The sequence below is a fragment of the Heptranchias perlo genome, chromosome 43, assembly GCF_035084215.1.
Source record: "Heptranchias perlo isolate sHepPer1 chromosome 43, sHepPer1.hap1, whole genome shotgun sequence".
Taxonomy (NCBI): Eukaryota; Metazoa; Chordata; class Chondrichthyes; order Hexanchiformes; family Hexanchidae; genus Heptranchias; species Heptranchias perlo.
This window is the reverse complement of record NC_090367.1, coordinates 5,650,506-5,678,080: the sequence shown is the minus strand read 5'-3', so window position 1 is coordinate 5,678,080 and position 27,575 is coordinate 5,650,506. Positions and strand designations below refer to the sequence as shown.

Sequence of the window (27,575 nt, the reverse complement as noted above, 5' to 3'; positions counted from 1 at the left end):
AATCAGCGGAGATTCTGACCGTTCTCCCGCGACCACCGCTGGAAGGTGTACCTGTGCGGATGTGCAATTCCTGTCATGTAGGCGTCACGCTTTCTTCATTGACCGAAAGTCAAACTGTTGACAAATCAGAACTGAGTAGGTTGGGAACATACAAATCAAAAGGGAGGAAAGTGGCTATAAAACCACTAATGAGAAACCGATAAAGTGAACCACTCAAGACCGCTCAAAAATCCTGGTGAAAAGCTTTTGTACGACATTTTTATATTTGCCCACAGCCAGGCTAAGGCTTCTAATATAATAAAAACTACCTATTTAACGGTAATGTGGTCTTGCTGTGTGTGTAAAATGGTGGTTGTGCTTGTTGCCAACGTAGCAACAGTGCATTTCAAACTAATTCATAGTGCATGAGGTCCTTTGAGATGTTTCCGAAAGAAATAATAAGCCAATATATTAAGTCAAGTTTATGCATCTTTATTTTAAAATAAAATTTGAGGCACTAATGGGACATAGGAGGAGGAGGCAATGGTCCAGGGATAAATAGGAGAGATTTTTTTGGTGCCTTGAGTTTACATTGATTTATTTTATTTTGGGTTATTTTAACCTCATGTTGTGCTCAGAATAATATTTAAAATATACTTTATTTAAAGAAAGCAGAAGCCTACAGACCTAGGCCTCTTCAACAAAACTTTATTGTTCCAGCCCGGCTCTTTCAATGTAACTTTATTGTGCGGCGGTAAGATGGCGGCCGCGGATCCCGAGCTGGAGACTGAGTCCGGCCCCGGGAAGAAGCGCAAGGTTCACGGGATGCTGAAGCTTTATTACGGGCTGAGTGAGAGCGGCGGCCGGGAGCTGAGCCTCAGGGACCCGCTGGACCCGGCTGACATCGACGGGGCGCATTTCGATCCGGAGTTTTATTTAAATAAGGTGAAAGGAGCTGGGCTGCCCCTCCCCCTTTGCCAATAGGGAAAGAGGGTAAAAACATACAGGGAGAGAAGGTTAAAACATACAGGGAGAGGGAGTAAAAACATACAGGGAGAGGGAGTAAAAACATACAGGGAAAGGGGGTAAAAACATACATGGAGAGGGAGTAAAAACATACAGGGAGAGGGAGTAAAAACATACAGGGAGAGGGAGTAAAAACATACAGGGAGAGGGAGTAAAAACATACAGGGAAAGGGGGTAAAAACATACATGGAGAGGGAGTAAAAACATACAGGGAAAGGGGGTAAAAACATACAGGGAGAGAAGGTTAAAACATACAGGGAGAGGGAGTAAAAACATACAGGGAGAGGGAGTAAAAACATACAGGGAAAGGGAGTAAAAACATACAGGGAAAGGGAGTAAAAACATACGGGGAGAGAAGGTTAAAACATACAGGGAAAGGGGGTAAAAACATACAGGGAGAGGGAGTAAAAACATACAGGGAGAGGGAGTAAAAACATACAGGGAAAGGGAGTAAAAACATACGGGGAGAGAAGGTTAAAACATACAGGGAAAGGGGGTAAAAACATACAGGGAGAGGGATTAAAAACATACAGGGAACGGGAATAAAAACATACAGGGAACGGGAATAAAAACATACAGGGAAAGGGAGTAAAAACATACAGGGAAAGGGAGTAAAATATACAGGGAAAGGGAGTAAAAACATACAGGGAAAGGGAGTAAAACATACAGGGAAAGGGGGTTAAAACATACAGGGAAAGGGAGTGAAAACATACAGGGAAAGGGAGTGAAAACATACAGGGAAAGGGGGTTAAAACATACAGGGAGAGGGAGTAAAAACATACAGGGAGAGGGAGTAAAAACATACAGGGAGAGGGAGTAAAAACATACAGGGAGAGGAGGTTAAAACATACAGGGAAAGTGAGTAAAAACATACGGGGAGAGGGAGTAAAAACATACGGGGAGAGGGAGTAAAAACATATGGGGAGAGGGATGAAAACATACAGGGAAAGGTGGTAAAAACATACAGGGAAAGGGAGTAAAAACATACAGGGAAATGGGGGTAAAATATACAGGGAAAGGGGGTAAAACAGACAGGGAAAGGAGTAAAAACATACGGGGAAAGGGAGTAAAAAAATACAGGGAAAGGGGGTAAAATATACAGGGAAAGGGGGTAAAATATACAGGGAAAGGGGGTAAAATATACAGGGAAAGGGTAAAACAGACAGGGAAAGGGGGTAAAAACATACAGGGAGAGGAGGTTAAACATACAGGGAAAGGGAGTAAAATATACAGGGAAAGGGAGTAAAATATACAGGGAAAGGGAGTAAAACATACAGGGAAAGGGAGTAAAAACATACAGGGAGAGGGAGTAAAAACATACAGGGAGAGGAGGTTAAAACATACAGGGAGAGGGAGTAAAAACATACGGGGAGAGGGAGTAAAAACATACAGGGAGAGGGAGTAAAAACATACGGGGAGAGGGAGTAAAAACATACAGGGAGAGGGATGAAAACATACAGGGAAAGGTGGTAAAAACATACAGGGAAAGGGAGTAAAAACATACAGGGAAAGGGAGTAAAAACATACAGGGAAATGGGGGTAAAATATACAGGGAAAGGGGGTAAAACAGACAGGGAAAGGGGTAAAAACATACGGGGAAAGGGAGTTAAAAATACAGGGAAAGGGGGTAAAATATACAGGGAAAGGGGGTAAAACAGACAGGGAAAGGGGGTAAAAACATACAGGGAAAGGGAGTAAAAACATACAGGGAGAGGGAGTAAAAACATACAGGGAGAGGAGGTTAAAACATACAGGGAAAGTGAGTAAAAACATACGGGGAGAGGGAGTAAAAACATACGGGGAGAGGGAGTAAAAACATACGGGGAGAGGGAGTAAAAACATACAGGGAAAGGGAGTAAAAACATACAGGGAAAGGGAGTAAAAACATACAGGGAAAGGGGGTAAAACATACAGGGAAAGGGGGTTAAAACATACAGGGAAAGGGAGTGAAAACATACAGGGAAAGGGAGTGAAAACATACAGGGAAAGGGGGTTAAAACATACAGGGAGAGGGAGTAAAAACATACAGGGAGAGGGAGTAAAAACATACAGGGAGAGGGAGTAAAAACATACAGGGAGAGGAGGTTAAAACATACAGGGAAAGTGAGTAAAAACATACAGGGAGAGGGAGTAAAAACATACGGGGAGAGGGAGTAAAAACATACGGGGAGAGGGAGTAAAAACATATGGGGAGAGGGATGAAAACATACAGGGAAAGGTGGTAAAAACATACAGGGAAAGGGAGTAAAAACATACAGGGAAATGGGGGTAAAATATACAGGGAAAGGGGGTAAAACAGACAGGGAAAGGAGTAAAAACATACGGGGAAAGGGAGTAAAAAAATACAGGGAAAGGGGGTAAAATATACAGGGAAAGGGGGTAAAATATACAGGGAAAGGGGGTAAAATATACAGGGAAAGGGTAAAACAGACAGGGAAAGGGGGTAAAAACATACAGGGAGAGGAGGTTAAACATACAGGGAAAGGGAGTAAAATATACAGGGAAAGGGGGTGAAAACATACAGGGAAAGGGAGTAAAACATACAGGGAAAGGGAGTAAAAACATACAGGGAGAGGGAGTAAAAACATACAGGGAGAGGAGGTTAAAACATACAGGGAGAGGGAGTAAAAACATACGGGGAGAGGGAGTAAAAACATACAGGGAGAGGGAGTAAAAACATACGGGGAGAGGGAGTAAAAACATACAGGGAGAGGGAGTAAAAACATACAGGGAGAGGAGGTTAAAACATACAGGGAGAGGGAGTAAAAACATACAGGGAGAGGGAGTAAAAACATACGGGGAGAGGGAGTAAAAACATACAGGGAGAGGGATGAAAACATACAGGGAAAGGTGGTAAAAACATACAGGGAAAGGGGTAAAAACATACGGGGAAAGGGAGTTAAAAAATACAGGGAAAGGGGGTAAAATATACAGGGAAAGGGAGTAAAAACATACAGGGAGAGGGAGTAAAAACATACGGGGAGAGGGAGTAAAAACATACAGGGAGAGGAGGTTAAAACATACAGGGAAAGTGAGTAAAAACATACAGGGAAAGGGAGTGAAAACATACAGGAAGAGGGATGAAAACATACAGGGAAAGGGGGTAAAAACATACAGGGAAATGGAGGTAAAATATACAGGGAAAGGGAGTAAAACATACAGGGAAAGAGGGTTAAAATATACAGGGAAAGGGAGTAAAAATATACAGGGAAAGGGAGTAAAAATATACAGGGAAAGGGAGTAAAACATACAGGGAAAAGGGGTTAAAACATACAGGGAAAGGGAGTAAAATATACAGGGAAAGGGAGTAAAATATACAGGGAAAGGGGGTTAAAACATACAGGGAAAGGGAGTAAAAACATACAGGGAGAGGGAGTAAAAACATACAGGGAGAGGAGGTTAAAACATACAGGGAAAGGGGGTTAAAACATACGGGGAGAGGGAGTAAAAACATACAGGGAAAGGGGGTAAAACATACAGGGAAAGGGAGTAAAACATACAGGGAAAGGGAGTGAAAACATACAGGAAGAGGGATGAAAACATACAGGGAAAGGGGGTAAAAACATACAGGGAAATGGAGGTAAAATATACAGGGAAAGGGAGTAAAACATACAGGGAAAGAGGGTTAAAATATACAGGGAAAGGGAGTAAAAATATACAGGGAAAGGGAGTAAAAATATACAGGGAAAGGGAGTAAAACATACAGGGAAAAGGGGTTAAAACATACAGGGAAATGGAGGTAAAATATACAGGGAAAGGGAGTAAAACATACAGGGAAAGGGAGTAAAAACATACAGGGAAAGGGAGTAAAAATATACAGGGAAAGGGAGTAAAAATATACAGGGAAAGGGAGTAGAAACACTAGGGGAGAGATGGTAGCAGAAATACACTGGAGAGAAGGGGGTATGTAACACAGGAAGAGGGAGGAGGCAAAAACATAGGTGAGCGTGAGAGAGGAATCTGAGGAACACAATGACAGCAGCAGCAATGGGGCTTGTGGCTGGTTTGCAGTCTGACTTCTAGACAACAAAGGGAGCAGTAAACCCTTTCAGAGGTCAAAAGAGAGGAAACCCGATGAATTCTTTTCATTTTGAGCTGCTAGTTGATGTTAAATGAACCTGCTATGTGTTCTGACGATCCTGTGGTTATGTGCAGCACCCAGTGTGGAGTTGAGCCACACAGACCAGGAGGGCACCAGGATCGATCACCAGCCTGTGCTGAGTTTACTGATCTCAGCCGGTTGGTGGTAAGCATAGAACCATTACGAGTGCCCGTGTGAGGAAGGGCGAGGGAGGGAAATCAACCAGGGTTACCCTGGTTAATCGGCATCCTGGTGGAACTCGGGCGAGGACAGGATCAGGCTTGGCTGTGAGGTCCTCTGCAGTCGAATAGCCCGCACGGAAGAATGGCTGCTTCAGTTGGCACTTGTGGAACCCGTAGCCCAGCAAGAGCCGATGCTCTCCTCCTGAGAGGGGAGACAACTGTGCATAACTAATGAATTTGCCATCCCTTTCTCTTGTCACAGTTAAGGAAAGAATGCAGACTGGCAGAGCTGATGGACAGCGAGCATGAGATGGTGAAGCACATCCGGGCGCTCGATAGCGACATGCAGACGCTGGTCTATGAAAACTACAACAAGTTTATATCAGCCACAGGTAGGGGAAATGTCAGAGGGACTCAGCTACAAAGGGAGGGTAAGCCTAATGATCAGGAGGGTGTTTGGAGAGTGGGCATCCACTAACTTATTGAAGTCAGTGAGAGAAATGACTCCATTTGTAGAACTGCTGTTTTTGTCCTTTTCTCACCAGTTTTCTCTGTTGAATTATCGACGCTTCAGTGTTGTCTTTTCAGACACTATCAGAAAGATGAAGAATGACTTCAAGAAGATGGAGGATGAAATGGATTGTTTGGCAACCAACATGGCAGCCATCACCGAGTTCAGTGTCCGGATCAGTAACACCCTGCAGGATCAGCACCAGCAGATCACCAAACTCTCAGGTGCACAGTCACGGCTGGCTGGCTCTTGTTTAATAAAGAACAGCGTTTAACTTGCCAGTCCTTCGCAGCAGAACGACTCCTGGTTCTGTGGTTTTTGTCATTTCTAACTGGCGTGTCGTAATGCTAACCCTGAGCCCTGTGTCATCCCCCTTTTCACTGTGTATTTTAGTTACACTGAGTGTCTGTCACAGAGTGTGCATTCTGTCTGTCTCTGGGTGTGTTTCAATCTTTTCTTTGTGTGCGTGACATCCACAAGGCTACATTTATTAGTGGCCAGGCATCTTCAGAGGGCATTAACCACATAGAGACCAGTGAAGCAGTTGGATTTTTATTGTCTTTTATTTTTGTTTGGTGCCAGTCTCCAAATGATGAGTTTTATTGAATTCAGCTGCCATGGTGGGATTTGAACTCTCGACCTCTGGGTTGCTAGTACCAGAAGCACTACATTACCGTACCCTGATCTGTGCATATACTGCACTAGGCTAAATTCAGCGACCTCCCGCTCCCAGTCGGGAGCTCTATTCCAAGGGAATGCAGATCTGCAATCCTGTCGCAGCAATTCCTTTGAGTGTGGTCCTCTGCTGGGATCTCTGGGCGACTGAATTAGCCTGCGTTCTTACCGACTGTACTTTGCTGTTTCAGGTGTGCATACGTTGCTGAGAAAACTCCAGTTCCTGTTTGAGCTCCCCGCCCGGCTGAATAAGTGCATCGACCTGGAGGCCTACGGGCAGACGGTGCGATATTACAGCAAAGCGCGCTCAGTTCTGCATCAGTACCAGCACATGCCATCTTTCCATGGCATTCAGAACGACTGCCAGAAAATCATGTCTGATCTCGCACAGAAACTCAGGGAGAAGTTCAGGTATCACTGCTGTCATCACAGGGCCTTGTACTCCCCCCACCAACCCCGTGGACTCTTTCACACCATCTCTTGTCTGGCCTCTTTACGACCAGGACATGTCTCGTCTAATCTCTGCCATCCCTTTGTAACCCGAATTCCCCGTGTCCATTCACATGCGTGTTTTGGCTGCCGCTCCGGACCTGAGCCCGTTACTTCTGTCTACCTTTTTTTCTCCTCTTGGTCTCTCCCAGGCCCTTCTCTCCTGCCTCCTCCCCTTCTTGTTGCCCAGTCACGCTACCTTTCATTTCTCGGGTTCTTTGCCTCCCCAGTTCTGAGCCCCACTGGCTCCTCTGCCTTGCTGTCCTCTCTTGCTGCCGCCCCAGACTTGAAACCCCAATAAGCCCACAGCTCCCCTTGGTGCCTCTCTTGGCATTCTCCAAAGGGCCCATCGAGGCATCTGTCGCTCCCTCTTTGAGTGCAGCAATCCCAACTGCCCCCTTCCTCCTGTCTCGGCCACCTTCCAGCCCAGCACCAACCTCCTTCCCGTCCCACTCACTCCACCCATCACTGCCCCCCTTGCACTATGCCAGCGGACCAACAATTACCAACCCACTCTGGATTTCCCTCCAGAATGTCCGGTCAGTGACCAACAAGACCCTTGCCATCCATGACCTAATTGTGGATGATTTCATTGACATGCTGGCTTTGACTGAAACTAGGCTCACAGGTGGTAACACCTTGTCCCTTACTGAAGTTTCCCCACTTGGTTATATTTTCAACCACCTGCCCTGCCCAAACCGCCATGGTGGCGTTGTGACCCTTATCACCAAATCCCACCGTGATCTGTTCCCCTACAGTCTGGTAGCTTCTCTTTCCAGCACCTCACCTTGTTCTACTCGCCTTTCGCCTCCTTTAAAGTCCTTGCTGTCTAGCGACCCCCACCCCGTTTCTCACCGAGATATCCCCCCTCCCTCCCTCCCCCCTCCCTCCCCCTCCCCCCCTCCCTCCCTCCCCCCTCCCCCCCTCCCTCCCTCCCCCCTCCCCCCCTCCCTCCCTCCCCCCCTCCCTCCCCCCCTCCCTCCCTCCCTCCCCACTCCCTCCTCCCCCCTCCCCCTCCCTCCTCCTCCCTCCCTCCTCCCCCCCCCTCCCCCCTCCCCCCCCTCCGCCTCTACCTTTGTTGCCCTTGCCCCCTTTCAAAACCTTCATTTTCCTCCCAACTCAGTTGATCCCTCTGGTACATCCCGCACCGCCGCTCCTTCAAGTGCAAGGGACGCAGACTTGAGCGTATCTGGTGCACCACTGGATTAGCCATTCGTCGCCAGATCTGGCTGGACCACACCGAGTGCTGTCGGGCCTCGCTCGCCACTCCTGTCAAAACCGCCTACTTCTCCAGGATCGTTTCCTTAAACCCCGCTTCCCCTGCCCCCTCCGCCCTCACCTCCAACAACAAATGCGAGGAGCTCATGGACTTTGTCACTACGATTGAGACCAGGATTAGAGCGGGGTGAGTGGTGGGGTGGGAGGCAGGATTTATCCCGAGTTGAAATCGCAGTGTGTTACACGTCAGTCTGTTTGTCTCCCCTGGTGCAGGGACGGAGGTTCGAGTGCCAAGGAGCTGGCCGAGTGTGTGGAGCTCTTGCTGCAGCTGGAAGAGCCAGCGGAGGAACTGTGTGACGAATTCCTGGCGCACGCCCAGTCCAGGCTGGCCGAAGACCTGTCGGCGCTGGAGTGCGAGCTGGGGCAGCCGGGGGCCGTGGCTGGGCCGGAGCAGGGTCCTGCCCCGCTCTCGGATATCCTGGAGTTCACCGACAAGGGCTGCAACGGGTTCATCGGCAACATGTGCTTGGTGATCGCGTCGTACCAGGATCTGTTCGTCAACCGTCCCCCGGCGGGTGCGCTGGGCAACAAGGACGTCTCGCAGATGGCCAGCGCCAAGCTGGTGTGGTTCGTCAACCAGCTGATGGGCCGCTACTTCTCCCTGGTGGAGAGGAGGATCCAAGTGGAGAGGGGCATCGGAGACAACTCCCTGCTGGTCCGGGGGCTGGACCGCTTCCACCGTCGCCTGCAGGCCATCGTCAAGCTCCTGCCCTCCTCCGACGTCTCTGCCGAGGGGACGGAGATCGTGGTGAGGGCTGCCAAGGAGCGGATCCGCCAGTACCTGCAGGCGCTGCAGAGCTTCTACACCGACTGCCTAACCGATGTGCGCCAGTCGCTGGCCGCCCCCCGGCTGCTGGGCAAAGACAACGCCAACCTGGCCGAGCTCCTGGGCACCATCTCCGCCTCCATCCTCAACCAGATCAAGTCGGTCCTGGCCTACGTCCATCTCTTCACCGCCAAGGACATCACCTTCTCCAACAAGCCCTACTTCAAGGTGACCAAACACCCCTCCACATCTGGGTTCCGTATCTCCCCCACGATCCAGTGCAGATGTGTGGCCTGGTGTGGTACTGAACCATACCGACTACGGAGGTGCCGTCTTTCAGATGGAGACATCAAACCGAGGCCCCATCTGCCCCTCTCAGGTGGACATAAAAGATCCCACGGCCACTATTGGAAGAAGAGCAAGGGAGTTCTCCCCGGTGTCCTGGGCCGATATTTATCCCTCAACCAACATCACTGAAACAGATTATCTGGTCATTATCACATTGCTTTTTGTGGGATCTTGCTGTGCGCAAATTAGCTGCCATGTTTCATATATTACAACACAGTGACTACACTTGAAAAGTACTTCATTGGCTGTAAAGCGCTTCAGGACGTCCTGCGGTCGTGAAAGTCGGTGCTGACTTAGCCAATCAGTTTGTTTTCATTCTCATTTCATGACTAGGCCCGCAATTATTGCCCATCCCCACTTGCTCCGAGAAGGTGGCTACACAACAGGCCTGCTTGCTTAGGCCGCTTCAGAGGGTATTTAAGAGTCAACCACGTTGGTGTGGGACTGGAGTCACGTATAGGCCCAGACCGGGTAAGGAAGGTCCCTGAAGTCCTACAGTTTCCTGGTCACTTTTATTGATACCAGCTTTTCATTTCCTGAAACGTTTTCTTTTAACTGAATTCAAATTCTCAAACCGCCACGATGGGATTTGAACTCGCTTTCTCTGGATTACTAGTCCAGTAACATAACCACCGTGCTCAGCCAGAGCGGCAGTGCTGTAGTTGACTCGGAACCTCCGGGTTAGGGAGGGGAAAGGTTATCCAGGGTTCCCGACGGCTATCCAGTGAATCCTGCTGAAAACAGAAAAAAAAAATTTATATCGCACCTCACACGATCTCGGGATGTCCCAAAGCGCTTTATGGCCAATGAAGTACTTTTGAAGTGTAGCCACTGTTGTAATGTAGGAATCGCAGCAGCCCATTCACGCACAGCAAGATCCCACAAACAGTAATGTGATAATGACCAGATAATCTATTCTAGTGATGTTGGTTGAGGGATAAATATTGGCCCAGGATACCGGGGAGAACTCCCCTGCTCTTCTTTGAAATAGTGGCCATGGGATCTTTTACATCCACCCGAGAGGGCAGACGGGGCCTCGGTTTAATATCTCATCTGAAAGACGGCATCTACTGACAGTGCAGCACTCCCTCAGTACTGGCACTGGGTGCGTCAGCCTGGATTATGTGCTCAAGTCTCTGGAGTGGGCCTCGAACCCACAACCTTCTGACTCAGGCGAGAGAGTGCTACCCACTGAGCCACGGCTGACACTTGTGGGTGTGGATGTCGGGTGAAGACTGATTGCCCGCCACCTTGGTCGAATAGCCGGTTGGCACTCACCGGCGGGGGGGCTCTCACGGAGGACAGCTGCTTTGGCGAGGGGGCGGGCACCCACAGAGCCACACACAGCAAGTGGCAGCACCTTTAGGGTAGGAGCGGGCGGGGGCGATCTCTACAACCCTTACTTAGTGTTGACGGCTCTGTGTCCCTCCTACAGGGTGAGTTCTGCAGCCAGGGCGTCCGCGAGGGGCTCATCGTCAACTTCATCAAGTACATCTGCCACACGGCGCGCCAGTTCTGCGAGACGGCGGGCGAGAAAGGCGCCACGCCCCCGGGGTTGCTCCTGCTGCTGTCCCGGCTCTGCCTGGACTACGAGACGTCCACTATCAGCTACATTCTGACCCTGACAGACGAACAGTTCCTGGGGCAGGTGAGTGACCCTTCACGCCTTGAGCCCCAACAACAGGTTGAACCACGCACCGTACACAGCAGCCCGTGTGCATCAGAGGCGCGTCTTTCAATGAGCGTGTGGTGGGGGTGGGGGGGGTGGCAGAAGAGGGGCATAATGTCAGTATTGGATGTCGGAAAGGAAAATTGAAGTATTGTAGCAAAGGGGCCGCCCAACCAGCTGAATGGGTAAATGTATCGTCAACGTGTAGCGCAGATCCGGCTTAATCCAGGGTGACAATTCAGCAGAATGGGACATATCTTCATAAAAGAAAAAGAAAGACTTGCATTTATATCCGGCCTTTTACGACCTCAGGACGTGCCAAAGTGCTTTACAGCCAATTAAGTACTTTTGAAGTGTAGTCACTGTTGTAATGTCGGAAACGCAGCAGCCAATTTGCGCACAGCAAGATCCCACAAACAGCAGCGTGAAAGTGACTAGATAATCTGTTTTTATGCTGTTGGTTGAGGGATAAATATTGGCCCAGGACACTGGGGAGAGCTCCCCTGCTCTTCTTCGGAGTAGTGCCTTGGGATCTTTTACGTCCACCTGAGAGGGCAGACCTCAGTTTAACGTCTCGTCGTAAAGACAGCACCTCCGACAGTGCAGTACTCCCTCGGTACTGTTACTGGGAGTGTCGGCCTGGATTATGTGCTCAAGTCTCTGGTGCGGGACTCGAACCCACGACCTTCTGACTCGGGCGAGAGAGCTGCCGACTGAGCCACGACTGACACCCGGCGTCACGTTGGCCTCACTCTACTGTACCTATTTGCTTTATTGACAGCAGCAATCCCTCCTTCATACAGAGTAATAAATACTTGGAACGGGCTGCAGGTGAAGGAGTGGAGGGGAAAACCTTGTCATTCAAAGGTGCCCTTAGATACTGCGACGGGAGGACCCGAATTTAATAAATGATACATCAGTGGAGGTTTGAAAACTTAAATCAGGATTATTTGTGCTTGATCGCTCTGGACCGTTGCCTGTAAGACTATGTTTCCAACCCTGGTAAAATCAGTGCACAAGTATCCTTATCACGCAGAGGAAATTTCAGGGCTTTGAGAATTCCAGTTTCATTTAGGCACAGTTCCACTGGACATGCCCCATCCCCACTCTGCGCCTGAGTTAGCGCTGGGGCTGCTAAAACCGCCCTGCACACCTCTGGGCTAATGGGGGAGGAAGTCAGCCAGGGTTCCCGTTCCTAATCGCTACCCAGTGTCTCCTAGAAAGTATGCCGGACGAGGGCAGGAATGGCTGTAATGCCTCTCACCCTGCCGACACTCCCTGGCACAGGAAGAATGATCGCTTGTGTGAAGTAATTCAAGAGCTGATGGTGACCGGGAAACCGTATTCCAGCCAGAGTCCAGTGAGAGGTGATTGGTTAAATCTGCTGCCTTTTCTCAATGAGACAGAATTGACATTTCCACCTTTACTGTGGAAATAAACAAGCTTCACTCCACTGTACCTATTTGTTTTAATTATTGCAGTTTTATATAAAATCTTTATTTCAAGAAGCTAATTATTATAAATAAATTACAAATTGAAACAGGGATAGATTGCAACGTTGAATATAATACAGTGCAGTGTATTTCACAGTGATACAGTGGTGTTAGAGGAAATGGAAAAACATCAGTGGGAGGGTGCTGTCAGGACTTCAGCACATTGTATGGACAGCGTGGAGGGAGCTTTACTCTGTATCTAACCCGTGCTGTACCTGCCCTGGGAGTGTTTGATGGGACAGCGTGGAGAGAGCTTTACTCTGTATCTAACCCGTGCTGTACCTGCCCTGGGAGTGTTTGATGGGACAATGTAGAGGGAGCTTTACTCTGTATCTAACCTGTGCTGTACCTGCCCTGGGAGTGTTTGATGGGACAGCGTGGAGGGAGCTTTACTCTGTATCTAACCCTGTACCTGCCCTGGGAGTGTTTGATGGGACAGTGTAGAGGGAGCTTTACTCTGTATCTAACCCTGTACCTGCCCTGGGAGTGTTTGATGGGACAGTGTAGAGGGAGCTTTACTCTGTATCTAACCCCAAGTGTTTGATGCTGACACTCGGTGCATTCCATCCTTCACCTCGATGATCACCAAGATCACATTAAAGATTCAGAGAATACACTAATTGCCCGGACATTCTGTGGTTATAGTCTGTGCAGTGCTGATGGAAGTCCATTGTCTTATGCTTCTCCGCTTCTCTTTTTCTCCAGGACCATTCGCCAGTGACGTTGGTGACCGTTCTGTGCGCTGATGCCCGAGAGGCTGCCCAGAAGCTCCTGAATCACTACGTGAAGGTTCAGGGTCTGAACGTGTCTCAGATGCTGCGGAAAAGTGTGGAGACGCGGGACTGGATTAATACCATCGAACCACGCAACGTGCGCGCTGTGATGAAGAGGGTGGTGGAGGACATAACCTCCATTGACGTGCAGGTGAGGAAGCGCACAGTACGACCGCTTGTAGAGTGAGCGATGGACTGAGGGAGAAGAGACTGACCCCAGGGTTGGTGGGGATGTAAATTTAAACTGCTGTGAAGTGAATTTCTATATTGTGTGTTTTGTCTATCACACTTTATTACAGTCATAATTTAAAAAAAGAGAAAGAAAACCAGTCATTAAATGCTGGGTGCTTCTGACCTGGAGCCTTGAAATTACAAGCATTATGCAAACAATTAAACTCTGATTGATCTTGGCCCCTGTTTACTTGAACAGTTAGAGTTTGTGTGCTCCTAATTGGTCGTCAGTAACTGCGGCTAGAAAGTGCATACATGCAAATATCTGGTGAAGATATGATTGGGCTCAGACTATCACGGTCAAATAGCTCTGTCTAGGCTCACAGATGAGCAGTGGCCATCACTAGGTGACTGCCCCCCAAGGATTTGTACCCCAGCAAGTCTTCAGGAGAGGAGGGAAGAAACTTCGAAACAGAAAGAGATTGGATGAAAGGTTCTCCCAATGGTTTGGCTGAGCTTTATGGGCCAGGTGGGACCCAGATTCCATTCCTTATCAGTGCTGAGTTAGCTCATTTGAGCTGGAGCATTGGTAGGGATGACGCATTTGCTCCCTATTCCCTGAATCAGGGAGGGTAAAATCAGCCAGGGTTCCTGCTCCTGATCACTGACCAGTGACCCCTGGGTTAGGGAGAGGAATCAGCCAGGGTTCCTGCTCCTGATCACTGACCGGTGACTCCTGGGTTAGGGAGAGGAATCAGCCAGGGTTCCTGCTCCTGATCACTGACCAGTGACCCCTGGGTTAGGGAGAGGAATCAGCCAGGGTTCGTGCTCCTGATCACTGCCCAGTGACCCCTGGGTTGGAGAGAGGGGAGAATCAGCCAGGGATCACTGCCAGGTGAACCCCAACTGGAAATGTGCAGACATCAGGTCAGAAAAGAATTGGACTCGGCTGTGGTACCCTCTCGCCCCATGTGCAATCTGCCTAAAAGCACTCAATTGTCACGGGTTGTATATGAATCGTGGGTACTTGAGTGAGGTACCAGAGGAGGCTGGAGGCACCATATCCTACCAGGAGTCTGTTCCTTCGGGAGGGGGAAGGCAACTACAGGATAGAAGTGTGAGCAGGACCGACAAATAGGGCACGAGAGCGGTTTGATCAGCATCCCCAGATACGGGGCTGTATTCAAGGCTTGGCCGTGCCTGGGTGTTTATAGAGGCGAGGGGGGAAAATGAAGTGTTTGGGCCAAAATGATGCCTTTGTTGATGCTCCTTTGCCTCTGTCCTGCATAGGTTGGTCTGCTGTATGAAGAAGGTGTGAGGAAGGCACACAGCAGCGACTCGAGCAAGAGGACCTTCTCAGTGTACAGCAGCTCACGTCAGCAGACACGTTACGCCCCAAGCTACACCCCCAGGTAACTGTGAGGGACTGGCGGGGAGGGAAGAGATATATATCATTGTGGTAACAAGCTCCATGTCGCTCCCCCAGAATTTACGCAGGACAAACCCTTGTCTGCGACCTCGCCTCATCGCATGGCTTCATTCCTCGCTTGTATTTTGTCTCCATTGCTAGCTGAATAACGTTCCCCCGATCAGGTAAATCTTTCGCTCCCGGTGCAGAGTGTTGCACGTTGGGAGTGCAGACAATCGCTCACCTCATTTTAATGGGCAGAAAGCCAGGCGGACTGCGTGATGGGAGATGGTGTGTGCTAGGTGCACAACGCCTCTGCTATTTGTATTGTTTGTGTCTTCGTTCCCATATCAAATGAGACTCTTGATTGCTCCAGTTGTAAATGAAGTTGAGGTACAGGTCGGCCATGACCTGATTGAATGGCGGAACAGTCTCGAGGGGCTGAATGGCCTCCTCCTGTTTCTCTGCCCACTAATCTACTCCGTTGTGACAGATACTGGGGGACCATCCTATTGCACAACTTAGAGCCTGTAATACTGGCTGCCCAACCTTGCCCAGAGTGATCACGATAATGACTCAGATTTTCCCTGAGCTTGCCCCGTTTGTATTAACTCTTTGCATCTTTGACACTGCAGTGCTCCGATGGACACCAACCTCCTCAGTAACATTCAGAAGCTATTCTCCGAGAGGATAGACATCTTCAGCCCCGTCGAGTTCAATAAGGTGAGCAGTGCGACCTCCACTCCTCCATTCAAACATACATTCTTCGTGTGTATTTTATTATTATCCCTTCGTCTGCCTCTTCTATTTCTTGGCGCTCAGTGCCGTGATGTCCAGAAGCGCGAACACTTAACTCCCCGGCTGCTCGCTCTGTCCGAACCTGTGGTTGCGCAGCCTTGATGTCCTCTTTGACCCTGAGCTGAGCCCCACGTCCGCCCCCATCGAGCTCCTTCCGCCTCTGGAACGTTTCCCATGTCTGTCACTTGCTCACCCTCACCGACGTCGAAGACCTCAGCCCTGCCTTAGCCGCCTCGAGGCTTAATATCTGCAATGCTCTGCCCCCTCCACCATCCCACCGGAAACTCCAACTCATCCAGAACGCTGCAGCCCGTATCGTAGCCCACACAAAGCCCCACATAAGCCATCACCCCAACCCGCGACGGCCTCTGCTGACATCCCGGTGGGTTAATCTCGGTCTTCAAGCCCCTCCACTTCCACTACTGAGAACTCCCAGACCTCTCCTGGACTTTGTACTGTCTCCTCTCTTCTTTTTCCTTCACAACATCTAACTTTGTAAATCCCAAGTCTGTGCGTTCTCTGGAGAGGCTCCCCCAGCCCCTCTCTCGCACTCCTGGACTGCGTACAAGAAAACGCTCGTCGTCTGATGAGTAGTTCCCCTCCCGCTTTAAACCTCCAACCTCTCTCTGTTAACACTCGATCCTACTATGGTCAGTGCTCTTCTGAACTTTTCTCTCAATGCTCCTAAGCTTCAAATCTTCCTCCCTCCCTGCGTCGAAATCAAGACTCGTCGCACCGTCCCCTGCACGTTCTTCCCTGAGTTTCTCAACAATGTTTAAAATGTAGTCATTGGTGCTTAGTGATAAAATACTTTGATTTTTTTTGTTATTAAGTTAGGAAGACATTCAGCCAATCTTCACATGTTAACCCAGGGTATCGGCAGTCTGTTCCATCATGGCCGCTGAGCCCGATGTCTTCCTCGCCCACTGGTGCTTTCCACCCGGACTATGATCTGCAGCTGATTTTTCTCCTCCCTTAGTGTAGAGATGCTGAGACTTGTTGTACCGTCCCAGCTATGATCAGATAGAACCTGGGACCTTTTGGGCCTGTGTGGCTTAGAGCCGCAAGGGGGTGGAGAGAGGGAGCTGGTCTTCACTCACTGAAGCTGTTGGTCACGTCGCCTGTAATCGTTGACTGTTGCGTTCCCCAGCCACCGACTCCATCCCCCTCCCCGGCCACTGTCTGAGGCTGAACCAGACCGATGGCAACCTTGGCGTTCTATTTGACCCTGAGCTGAGCTTCCGACCCCATATCCGCTCCATCACCAAGACTGCCTACTTCCACCTCCATAATATCGCCTGTCTCCACCCCTGCCTCAGCTCATCTGTTGCTCAAACCCTCATCCATGCCTTTGTTGCCTCCAGATTCGACTATTCCAATGCTCTCTTGGCCGGTCTCCCACCTTCCACCCTCCGTAAACTTGAGCTCATCCAAAACTCTGCTGCCCCGTATCTTAACTCGCACCAAGTCCCGTTCACCCAATTCCCCCCCCCTGTGCTCGCTGACCTACATTGGCTCCCAGTCCGGCAACGCCTCGATTTTAAAATTCTCATCCTTATTTTCAAATCCACCCACAGCCTCGCTCCCCTCCCTATTTCCTCCAGCCCTACAACCCTCCGAGATCCCTGCGCTCCTCCAATTCTGGCCTCTTGCGCATCCCCGATTTCCTCAGCCCACCATTGGCGGCCGTGCCTTCAACTGCTGAGGCCCTAAGCTCTGGAATTCCCTCCCTAAACCTCTCCGCCTCTCTCTCCTCCTTTAAGACGCTCCTTAAAACCTACTTCTTTGACCAAGCTTTTGGTCACCTGTTCTAAGATCTCCTTACATGGCTCATTGTCATATTTTGTTTGATGACGCTCCTGTGAAGCGCCTTGGGACGTTTCACTACGTTAAGGACGCTATATAAATGCAAGTTGTTAGTACAATCCCGGAGACAGTTTCTTATTAAACCAGTTTCTCTTTCCTCCCCATTTTTGCAGGTCTCCGTCCTGACGGGAATCATTAAGATCAGCCTGAAGACGTTCCTGGAGTGCGTCCGGCTCAGGTCGTTCGGCCGCTACGGGCTGCAGCAGATCCAGGTCGACTGCCAGTACCTGCAGCTCTACCTCTGGCGTTTCGTCTCCGACGAAAACCTCGTCCACTTCCTGCTGGATGAGATTGTCGGCAGCACCGCCCACCGCTGCCTGGACCCCGTCACCATGGAGCAGAGTGTCATCGAGGTCATATGTGAGAGAGGTTAACCTGTGGCGGGGGGGGGGGGGGCAGGGGGAGGGGGAGTCACACCTTCCTGGCACCTGGAGTGATGGACTTGCTTAAATCGGTCACTGCAGGTATTAATGTGAAGTTGTCTTTTTGGGGCTCAGGGGAAGGCGTTTAGAGTTGCACCAAAAAAACGGTAGAGTCCAAAGATTTGGTCACGGTTTTGGTCCATTCAGTGCTCACCTGCTTTACTCCCCACAGCGGATGCTGGGTGATAATGTTTTGTGCTGTAAAGGGGAAGGGGTGTCCAGGAATATTGAGACCCACATTTCTATTTGACAGTGCCCTGCTTTCGTTCCCGAGCCAGTAACCAGCCTTCTCACCTTGTCCGTCCCACCTCAACTCTTGTGCGTCTCGTTCCAGTTACATACTGCCCAGTCTTTGCCCTCCGTGGCCTCGGGAGCCTGAATATATATTTTGAACGTGTGCCGAGAGCTTTGTTGTAACTTATTGTGACTCCAGCACCTTGTAAATACGATTTTGGATTGTGCGTGTTGTTAAATTTCTATGTGTGTGTATATATATATATATTCTCAAAACAAAAAGCAGACACAATTTGCTGAGTAATTCTAAATAAAACCTAAGCATTTCAAACTGTTTATTGTGGATATTTTTTAACTGAAGGGCTGAATAATGATCCGAGATCTATCGTCCTTGGGATAATTGGGTCTCTTTTGGGGTTCAAGAGGCTCCAAGTTGATATGCCTGGCAATGGAAAGTCAGAGTCAAGCCACCCTTCCCTGGCAGACTTGGTAATCGGATACCTGAGCCAGTCAGGGCCACAGGACATCCAGGGCACAGATGATCATTGACCAGCAAGTTTGGCTTGCTGATGGGACCTGAGTGGGGGGGGGGGGGGGGGAGGAGGAGGCAGACTTGTTACTGGGGGCTGGGATTCCTCCCACTCAGCTCCCAGTACCCCTGCAGCCAATGCCCCAAGTGGGTAGGGTGGTCCGAGCTGGGCAAGAAGCTGGCCAGTGCTCTGTGCTGGTAAAGCTGCTTGGCTTTAGCTGGTCGAACCTCAGCATGGTATCCCTGCATATCCCTGCAGTTAGCTCTACCGACTTGTGCCTTGTGCAACTAGGGTATGGCCCTCAGAGGAGACAGTGTGCACTCTGTATCGAGCAGACAGAAACCCTACAGATGTGGGTTACTCAGCAGGTCGGTTTGGAGACTCTTACAATGTGGTGGTGGGCTGCTGTGCATGTCCGACTGATGTTGACACCATTTGTATTTCGGTAAATCTGGTGTGTCCAACTATTCGACTTGGGGGGCGTCTTACTGATCTCCACGAGTAACATATGAACTGTTATAGTGTCGGCCTTAGCGCGGTGGGTAGCACTCTCGTCTCTTGAGTCAGAAGGTTATGAGCTCAAGCCCCACTCCAGAGACTTGAGCCTCATAATCCAGCTGACACTCCCAGTGCAGTACTGAGGGAGTGCTACATTGTCGGAGGTGCCGCCTTTGGGTGAGATGTTAAACTGAGGACCCGTCTGCCATCTCAGGTGGCTGTAAAAGCTCCCATGGTGCTAGTGGAAGAAGAGCAGGGGGGAGTTCTCGATGTCCTGACCAATATTTATTCCTCAGCCAACATCACTTGTGAGTTTTTACCAAGTGGAGGCTGGGCACTACCCCAGAGGGAGAGAAACAAACTACAGGAAAATATTTCTACCTTAAAGGGGCTCGTCACTTGCTGCGTGGAAGCTGGGATATTCCTGCCACCTGACAGCAATCTCTTGCCTTATTTCGCTAGAGGGTAGGAGAAGGAGAGGTAACAGCCCAGAATCACTGCGAGGCTGTTAATCTCACAGCTAGATCCACTTTGCAGGCTGGGGGTGGAGGCTCAGAGACCCACAGAGCAACAAGGGGAGGCCACAGATGAAGGATACGGGTGTGCAAAATGGTATGGAGCAACAACTGCATGAGGTAAGAGTTTGCGGAGAACTTAGTGGCCAGCTCAAAGGGGAGAGGTACTGGGAAGTACTTTTAGGGGTCAGTGGGTTATGTACTGGGAGGTATATTTAGGGGTCAGTGGGTTATGTACTGCGAGGTATATTTAGGGGTCAGTGGGTTATGTACTGGGAGGTGTATTTAGGGGTCAGTGGGTTATGTACTGGGAGGTATATTTAGGGGTCAGTGGGTTATGTACTGGGAGGTGTATTTAGGGGTCAGTGGGTTATGTACTGGGAGGTGTATTTAGGGGTCAGTGGGTTATGTACTGGGAGGTATATTTTGGGGTCAGTGGGTTATGTACTGGGAGGTGTATTTAGGGGTCAGTGGGTTATGTACTGGGAGGTATATTTAGGGGTCAGTGGGTTATGTACTGGGAGGTGTATTTAGGGGTCAGTGGGTTATGTACTGGGAGGTATATTTAGGGTTCAGTGGGTTATGTACTGGGAGGTGTATTTAGGGGTCAGTGGGTTATGTACTGGGAGGTGTATTTGGGGGTCAGTGGGTTATGTACTGGGAGGTATATTTAGGGGTCAGTGGGTTATGTACTGGGAGGTGTATTTAGGGGTCAGTGGGTTATGTACTGGGAGGTGTATTTAGGGGTCAGTGGGTGATGTACTGGGAGGTATATTTAGGGGTCAGTGGGTTATGTACTGGGAGGTATATTTAGGGGTCAGTGGGTTATGTACTGGGAGGTATATTTAGGGGTCAGTGGGTTATGTACTGGGAGGTATATTTAGGGGTCAGTGGGTTATGTACTGGGAGGTATATTCAGGGGTCAGTGGGTTATGTACTGGGAGGTATATTTAGGGGTCAGTGGGTTATGTACTGGGAGGTATATTTAGGGGTCAGTGGGTTATGTACTGGGAGGTATATTTAGGGGTCAGTGTGTTATGTACTGGGAGGTGTATTTAGGGGTCAGTGGGTTATGTACTGGGAGGTATATTTAGGGGTCAGTGGGTTATGTACTGGGAGGTATATTTAGGGGTCAGTGGGTTATGTACTGGGAGGTGTATTTAGGGGTCAGTGGGTTATGTACTGGGAGGTATATTTCGGGGTCAGTGGGTTATGTACTGGAAGGTATATTTAGGGGTCAGTGGGTTATGTACTGGGAGGTGTATTTAGGGGTCAGTGGGTTATGTACTGGGAGGTATATTTAGGGGTCAGTGGGTTATGTACTGGGAGGTGTATTTAGGGGTCAGTGGGTTATGTACTGGGGGGTATATTTCGGGGTCAGTGGGTTATGTACTGGGAGGTGTATTTAGGGGTCAGTGGGTTATGTACTGGGAGGTGTATTTAGGGGTCAGTGGGTTATGTACTGGGAGGTGTATTTAGGGGTCAGTGGGTTATGTACTGGGAGGTGTATTTAGGGGTCAGTGGGTTATGTACTGGGAGGTGTATTTAGGGGTCAGTGGGTTATGTACTGGGAGGTGTATTTAGGGGTCAGTGGGTTATGTACTGGGAGGTTAATTTAGGGGTCAGTGAGTTATGTACTGGGAGGTATATTTAGGGGTCAGTGGGTTATGTACTGGGAGGTGTATTTAGGGGTCAGTGGGTTATGTACTGGGAGGTATATTTAGGGGTCAGTGGGTTATGTACTGGGAGGTGTATTTAGGGGTCAGTGGGTTATGTACTGGGAGGTATATTTAGGGGTCAGTGGGTTATGTACTGGGAGGTGTATTTAGGGGTCAGTGGGTTATGTACTGGGAGGTATATTTAGGGGTCAGTGGGTTATGTACTGGGAGGTGTATTTAGGGGTCAGTGGGTTATGTACTGGGAGGTATATTTAGGGGTCAGTGGGTTATGTACTGGGAGGTGTATTTAGGGGTCAGTGGGTTATGTATTGGGAGGTATATTTAGGGGTCAGTGGGTTATGTACTGGGAGGTGTATTTAGGGGTCAGTGGGTTATGTACTGGGAGGTATATTTAGGGGTCAGTGGGTTATGTACTGGGAGGTATATTTAGGGGTCAGTGGGTTATGTACTGGGAGGTATATTTAGGGGTCAGTGGGTTATGTACTGGGAGGTATATTTCGGGGTCAGTGGGTTATGTACTGGGAGGTGTATTTAGGGGTCAGTGGGTTATGTACTGGGAGGTATATTTAGGGGTCAGTGGGTTATGTACTGGGAGGTATATTTAGGGGTCAGTGGGTTATGTACTGGGAGGTATATTTAGGGGTCAGTGGGTTATGTACTGGGAGGTATATTTAGGGGTCAGTGGGTTATGTACTGGGAGGTATATTTAGGGGTCAGTGGGTTATGTACTGGGAGGTATATTTAGGGGTCAGTGGGTTATGTACTGGGAGGTATATTTAGGGGTCAGTGGGTTATGTACTGGGAGGTGTATTTCGGGGTCAGTGGGTTATGTACTGGGAGGTGTATTTAGGGGTCAGTGGGTTATGTACTGGGAGGTATATTTCGGGGTCAGTGGGTTATGTACTGGGAGGTGTATTTCGGGGTCAGTGGGTTATGTACTGGGAGGTATATTTTGGGGTCAGTGGGTTATGTACTGGGAGGTATATTTAGGGGTCAGTGGGTTATGTACTGGGAGGTATATTCAGGGGTCAGTGAGTTATGTACTGGGAGGTATATTTAGGGGTCAGTGGGTTATGTACTGGGAGGTATATTTAGGGGTCAGTGGGTTATGTACTGGGAGGTGTATTTAGGGGTCAGTAGGTTATGTACTGGGAGGTATATTTAGGGGTCAGTGGGTTATGTACTGGGAGGTATATTTAGGGGTCAGTGGGTTATGTACTGGGAGGTATATTCAGGGGTCAGTGAGTTATGTACTGGGAGGTATATTTCGGGGTCAGTGGGTTATGTACTGGGAGGTATATTCAGGGGTCAGTGAGTTATGTACTGGGAGGTATATTTAGGGGTCAGTGGGTTATGTACTGGGAGGTATATTTAGGGGTCAGTGGGTTATGTACTGGGAGGTATATTCAGGGGTCAGTGAGTTATGTACTGGGAGGTATATTTAGGGGTCAGTGGGTTATGTACTGGGAGGTGTATTTAGGGGTCAGTGGGTTATGTACTGGGAGGTGTATTTCGGGGTCAGTTGGTCATGTACTGGGAGGTGTATTTCGGGGTCAGCGGGTTTTGTACTGGGAGGTGTATTTCGGGGTCAGTGGGTTATGTACTGGGAGGTATATTTCGGGGTCAGTGGGTTATGTACTGGGAGGTGTATTTCGGGGTCAGTGGGTTATGTACTGGGAGGTATATTTCGGGGTCAGTGCGTTATGTACTGGGAGGTATGTTTAGGGGTCAGTGGGTTATGTACTGGGAGGTATATTTAGGGGTCAGTGGGTTATGTACTGGGAGGTATGTTTAGGGGTCAGTGGGTTATGTACTGGGAGGTATATTTAGGGGTCAGTGGGTTATGTACTGGGAGGTATATTTAGGGGTCAGTGGGTTATGTACTGGGAGGTGTATTTCGGGGTCAGTGGGTTATGTACTGGGAGGTGTATTTAGGGGTCAGTGGGTTATGTACTGGGAGGTATATTTCGGGGTCAGTGGGTTATGTACTGGGAGGTGTATTTCGGGGTCAGTGGGTTATGTACTGGGAGGTATATTTTGGGGTCAGTGGGTTATGTACTGGGAGGTATATTTAGGGGTCAGTGGGTTATGTACTGGGAGGTATATTCAGGGGTCAGTGAGTTATGTACTGGGAGGTATATTTAGGGGTCAGTGGGTTATGTACTGGGAGGTATATTTAGGGGTCAGTGGGTTATGTACTGGGAGGTGTATTTAGGGGTCAGTGGGTTATGTACTGGGAGGTATATTTAGGGGTCAGTGGGTTATGTACTGGGAGGTATATTTAGGGGTCAGTGGGTTATGAACTGGGAGGTATATTCAGGGGTCAGTGAGTTATGTACTGGGAGGTATATTTAGGGGTCAGTGGGTTATGTACTGGGAGGTATATTCAGGGGTCAGTGAGTTATGTACTGGGAGGTATATTTAGGGGTCAGTGGGTTATGTACTGGGAGGTATATTTAGGGGTCAGTGGGTTATGTACTGGGAGGTATATTCAGGGGTCAGTGAGTTATGTACTGGGAGGTATATTTAGGGGTCAGTGGGTTATGTACTGGGAGGTGTATTTAGGGGTCAGTGGGTTATGTACTGGGAGGTGTATTTCGGGGTCAGTGGGTTATGTACTGGGAGGTGTATTTCGGGGTCAGCGGGTTTTGTACTGGGAGGTGTATTTCGGGGTCAGTGGGTTATGTACTGGGAGGTATATTTCGGGGTCAGTGGGTTATGTACTGGGAGGTGTATTTCGGGGTCAGTGGGTTATGTACTGGGAGGTATATTTCGGGGTCAGTGGGTTATGTACTGGGAGGTATGTTTAGGGGTCAGTGGGTTATGTACTGGGAGGTATATTTAGGGGTCAGTGGGTTATGTACTGGGAGGTATATTTAGGGGTCAGTGGGTTATGTACTGGGAGGTGTATTTAGGGGTCAGTGGGTTATGTACTGGGAGGTATATTTCGGGGTCAGTGGGTTATGTACTGGGAGGTATATTCAGGGGTCAGTGGGTTATGTACTGGGAGGTATATTTCGGGGTCAGTGGGTTATGTACTGGGAGGTATATTCAGGGGTCAGTGGGTTATGTACTGGGAGGTATATTTGGGGGTCAGTGGGTTATGTACTGGGAGGTGTATTTCGGGGTCAGTGGGTTATGTACTGGGAGGTATATTTGGGTGGTCAGTGGGTTATGTACTGGGAGGTATATTTGGGGGGCAGTGGGTTATGTACTGGGAGGTGTATTTCGGGGTCAGTGGGTTATGTACTGGGAGGTATATTTAGGGGTCAGTGGGTTATGTACTGGGAGGTATATTTGGGGGTCAGTGGGTTATGTACTGGGAGGTATATTTGGGGGTCAGTGGGTTATGTACTGGGAGGTATATTTAGGGGTCAGTGGGTTATGTACTGGGAGGTATATTTAGGGGTCAGTGGGTTATGTACTGGGAGGTATATTTGGGGGTCAGTGGGTTATGTGCTGGGAGGTATATTTGGGGGTCAGTGGGTTATGTACTGGGAGGTATATTTAGGGGTCAGTGGGTTATGTACTGGGAGGTGTATTTCGGGGTCAGTGGGTTATGTACTGGGAGGTGTATTTAGGGGTCAGTGGGTTATGTACTGGGAGGTGTATTTCGGGGTCAGCGGGTTATGTACTGGGAGGTGTATTTCGGGGTCAGCGGGTTATGTACTGGGAGGTATATTTCGGGGTCAGTGGGTTATGTACTGGGAGGTGTATTTCGGGGTCAGTGGGTTATGTACTGGGAGGTGTATTTAGGGGTCAGTGGGTTATGTACTGGGAGGTGTATTTAGGGGTCAGTGGGTTATGTACTGGGAGGTGTATTTAGGGGTCAGTGGGTTATGTACTGGGAGGTATATTTAGGGGTCAGTGGGTTATGTACTGGGAGGTGTATTTCGGGGTCAGTGGGTTATGTACTGGGAGGTATATTTCAGGGTCAGTGGGTTATGTACTGGGAGGTATATTTCGGGGTCAGTGGGTTATGTACTGGGAGGTATATTTCAGGGTCAGTGGGTTATGTACTGGGAGGTGTATTTAGTGGTCAGTGGGTTATGTACTGGGAGGTGTATTTAGGGGTCAGTGGGTTATGTACTGGGAGGTGTATTTAGGGGTCAGTGGGTTATGTACTGGGAGGTATATTTCGGGGTCAGTGGGTTATGTACTGGGAGGTGTATTTCGGGGTCAGTGGGTTATGTACTGGGAGGTGTATTTAGGGGTCAGTGGGTTATGTACTGGGAGGTGTATTTCGGGGTTCAGTGGGTTATGTACTGGGAGGTATATTTAGGGGTCAGTGGGTTATGTACTGGGAGGTGTATTTTGGGGTCAGTGGGTTATGTACTGGAAGGTATATTTAGGGGTCAGTGGGTTATGTACTGGGAGGTGTATTTCGGGGTCAGTGGGTTATGTACTGGGAGGTATATTTAGGGGTCAGTGGGTTATGTACTGGGAGGTATATTTAGGGGTCAGTGGGTTATGTACTGGGAGGTGTATTTAGGGGTCAGTGGGTTATGTACTGGGAGGTATATTTAGGGGTCAGTGGGTTATGTACTGGGAGGTATATTTAGGGGTCAGTGGGTTATGTACTGGGAGGTATATTTAGGGGTCAGTGGGTTATGTACTGGGAGGTATATTTAGGGGTCAGTGGGTTATGTACTGGGAGGTGTATTTTGGGGTCAGTGGGTTATGTACTGGAAGGTATATTTAGGGGTCAGTGGGTTATGTACTGGGAGGTGTATTTCGGGGTCAGTGGGTTATGTACTGGGAGGTATATTTAGGGGTCAGTGGGTTATGTACTGGGAGGTATATTTAGGGGTCAGTGGGTTATGTACTGGGAGGTGTATTTAGGGGTCAGTGGGTTATGTACTGGGAGGTATATTTAGGGGTCAGTGGGTTATGTACTGGGAGGTATATTTAGGGGTCAGTGGGTTATGTACTGGGAGGTATATTTAGGGGTCAGTGGGTTATGTACTGGGAGGTATATTTAGGGGTCAGTGGGTTATGTACTGGGAGGTATATTTAGGGGTCAGTGGGTTATGTACTGGGAGGTGTATTTAGGGGTCAGTGGGTTATGTACTGGGAGGTGTATTTAGGGGTCAGTGGGTTATGTACTGGGAGGTGTATTTAGGGGTCAGTGGGTTATGTACTGGGAGGTATATTTAGGGGTCAGTGGGTTATGTACTGGGAGGTGTATTTAGGGGTCAGTGGGTTATGTACTGGGAGGTATATTTCGGGGTCAGTGGGTTATGTACTGGGAGGTATATTTCGGGGTCAGTGGGTTATGTACTGGGAGGTGTATTTAGGGGTCAGTGGGTTATGTACTGGGAGGTATATTTAGGGGTCAGTGGGTTATGTACTGGGAGGTGTATTTAGGGGTCAGTGGGTTATGTACTGGGAGGTGTATTTCGGGGTCAGTGGGTTATGTACTGGGAGGTATATTTAGGGGTCAGTGGGTTATGTACTGGGAGGGGTATTTAGGGGTCAGTGGGTTATGTACTGGGAGGTGTATTTAGGGGTCAGTGGGTTATGTACTGGGAGGGGTATTTAGGGGTCAGTGGGTTATGTACTGGGAGGTGTATTTAGGGGTCAGTGGGTTATGTACTGGGAGGTGTATTTAGGGGTCAGTGGGTTATGTACTGGGAGGTGTATTTAGGGGTCAGTGGGTTATGTACTGGGAGGGGTATTTAGGGGTCAGTGGGTTATGTACTGGGAGGTATATTTAGGGGTCAGTGGGTTATGTACTGGGAGGTGTATTTAGGGGTCAGTGGGTTATGTACTGGGAGGTGTATTTCGGGGTCAGTGGGTTATGTACTGGGAGGTGTATTTCGGGGTCAGTGGGTTATGTACTGGGAGGTATATTTAGGGGTCAGTGGGTTATGTACTGGGAGGTATATTTGGGGGTCAGTGGGTTATGTACTGGGAGGTGTATTTCGGGGTCAGTGGGTTATGTACTGGGAGGTATATTTGGGTGGTCAGTGGGTTATGTACTGGGAGGTATATTTGGGGGGCAGTGGGTTATGTACTGGGAGGTGTATTTCGGGGTCAGTGGGTTATGTACTGGGAGGTATATTTAGGGGTCAGTGGGTTATGTACTGGGAGGTATATTTGGGGGTCAGTGGGTTATGTACTGGGAGGTATATTTGGGGGTCAGTGGGTTATGTACTGGGAGGTATATTTAGGGGTCAGTGGG

General features: G+C 49.2%; 1 protein-coding gene across 2 annotated transcripts; it reads left to right on the top strand.

Moving 5' to 3' along the window:
- The first annotated feature begins 731 nt into the window (after nt 1-731).
- Nucleotides 732-18,500, top strand: vps51 (VPS51 subunit of GARP complex). Of its 2 annotated transcripts, XM_067975713.1 has the most exons (10): nt 732-924; nt 5,531-5,660; nt 5,857-6,003; nt 6,646-6,865; nt 8,435-9,215; nt 10,771-10,983; nt 13,203-13,421; nt 14,732-14,853; nt 15,485-15,572; nt 17,627-18,500. In XM_067975713.1, exons 1-10 carry the CDS (start codon nt 739-741, stop codon nt 17,885-17,887), a joined length of 2,367 nt encoding a protein of 788 aa, XP_067831814.1. In that variant the 5' UTR covers nt 732-738; the 3' UTR covers nt 17,888-18,500. The 2 variants fall into 2 exon arrangements, with proteins under 2 accessions (XP_067831814.1, XP_067831815.1); XM_067975714.1 differs by lacking the exon at nt 732-924 and having other exon boundaries at nt 5,543-5,660; nt 5,814-6,003.
- The last annotated feature ends 9,075 nt before the right edge of the window (nt 18,501-27,575 follow it).

Excerpts from the sequence above, each read along its gene's own strand:
- vps51 (XM_067975713.1), top strand. The coding sequence starts at position 739 with ATGGCGGCCGCGGATCCCGAGCTGGAGACTGAGTCCGGCCCCGGGAAG. Across the intron at positions 6,004-6,645 it reads GCAGATCACCAAACTCTCAG|GTGTGCATACGTTGCTGAGA; the intron begins GTGCACAGTCAC and ends TTGCTGTTTCAG. Across the intron at positions 6,866-8,434 it reads AAACTCAGGGAGAAGTTCAG|GGACGGAGGTTCGAGTGCCA; the intron begins GTATCACTGCTG and ends CCCCTGGTGCAG.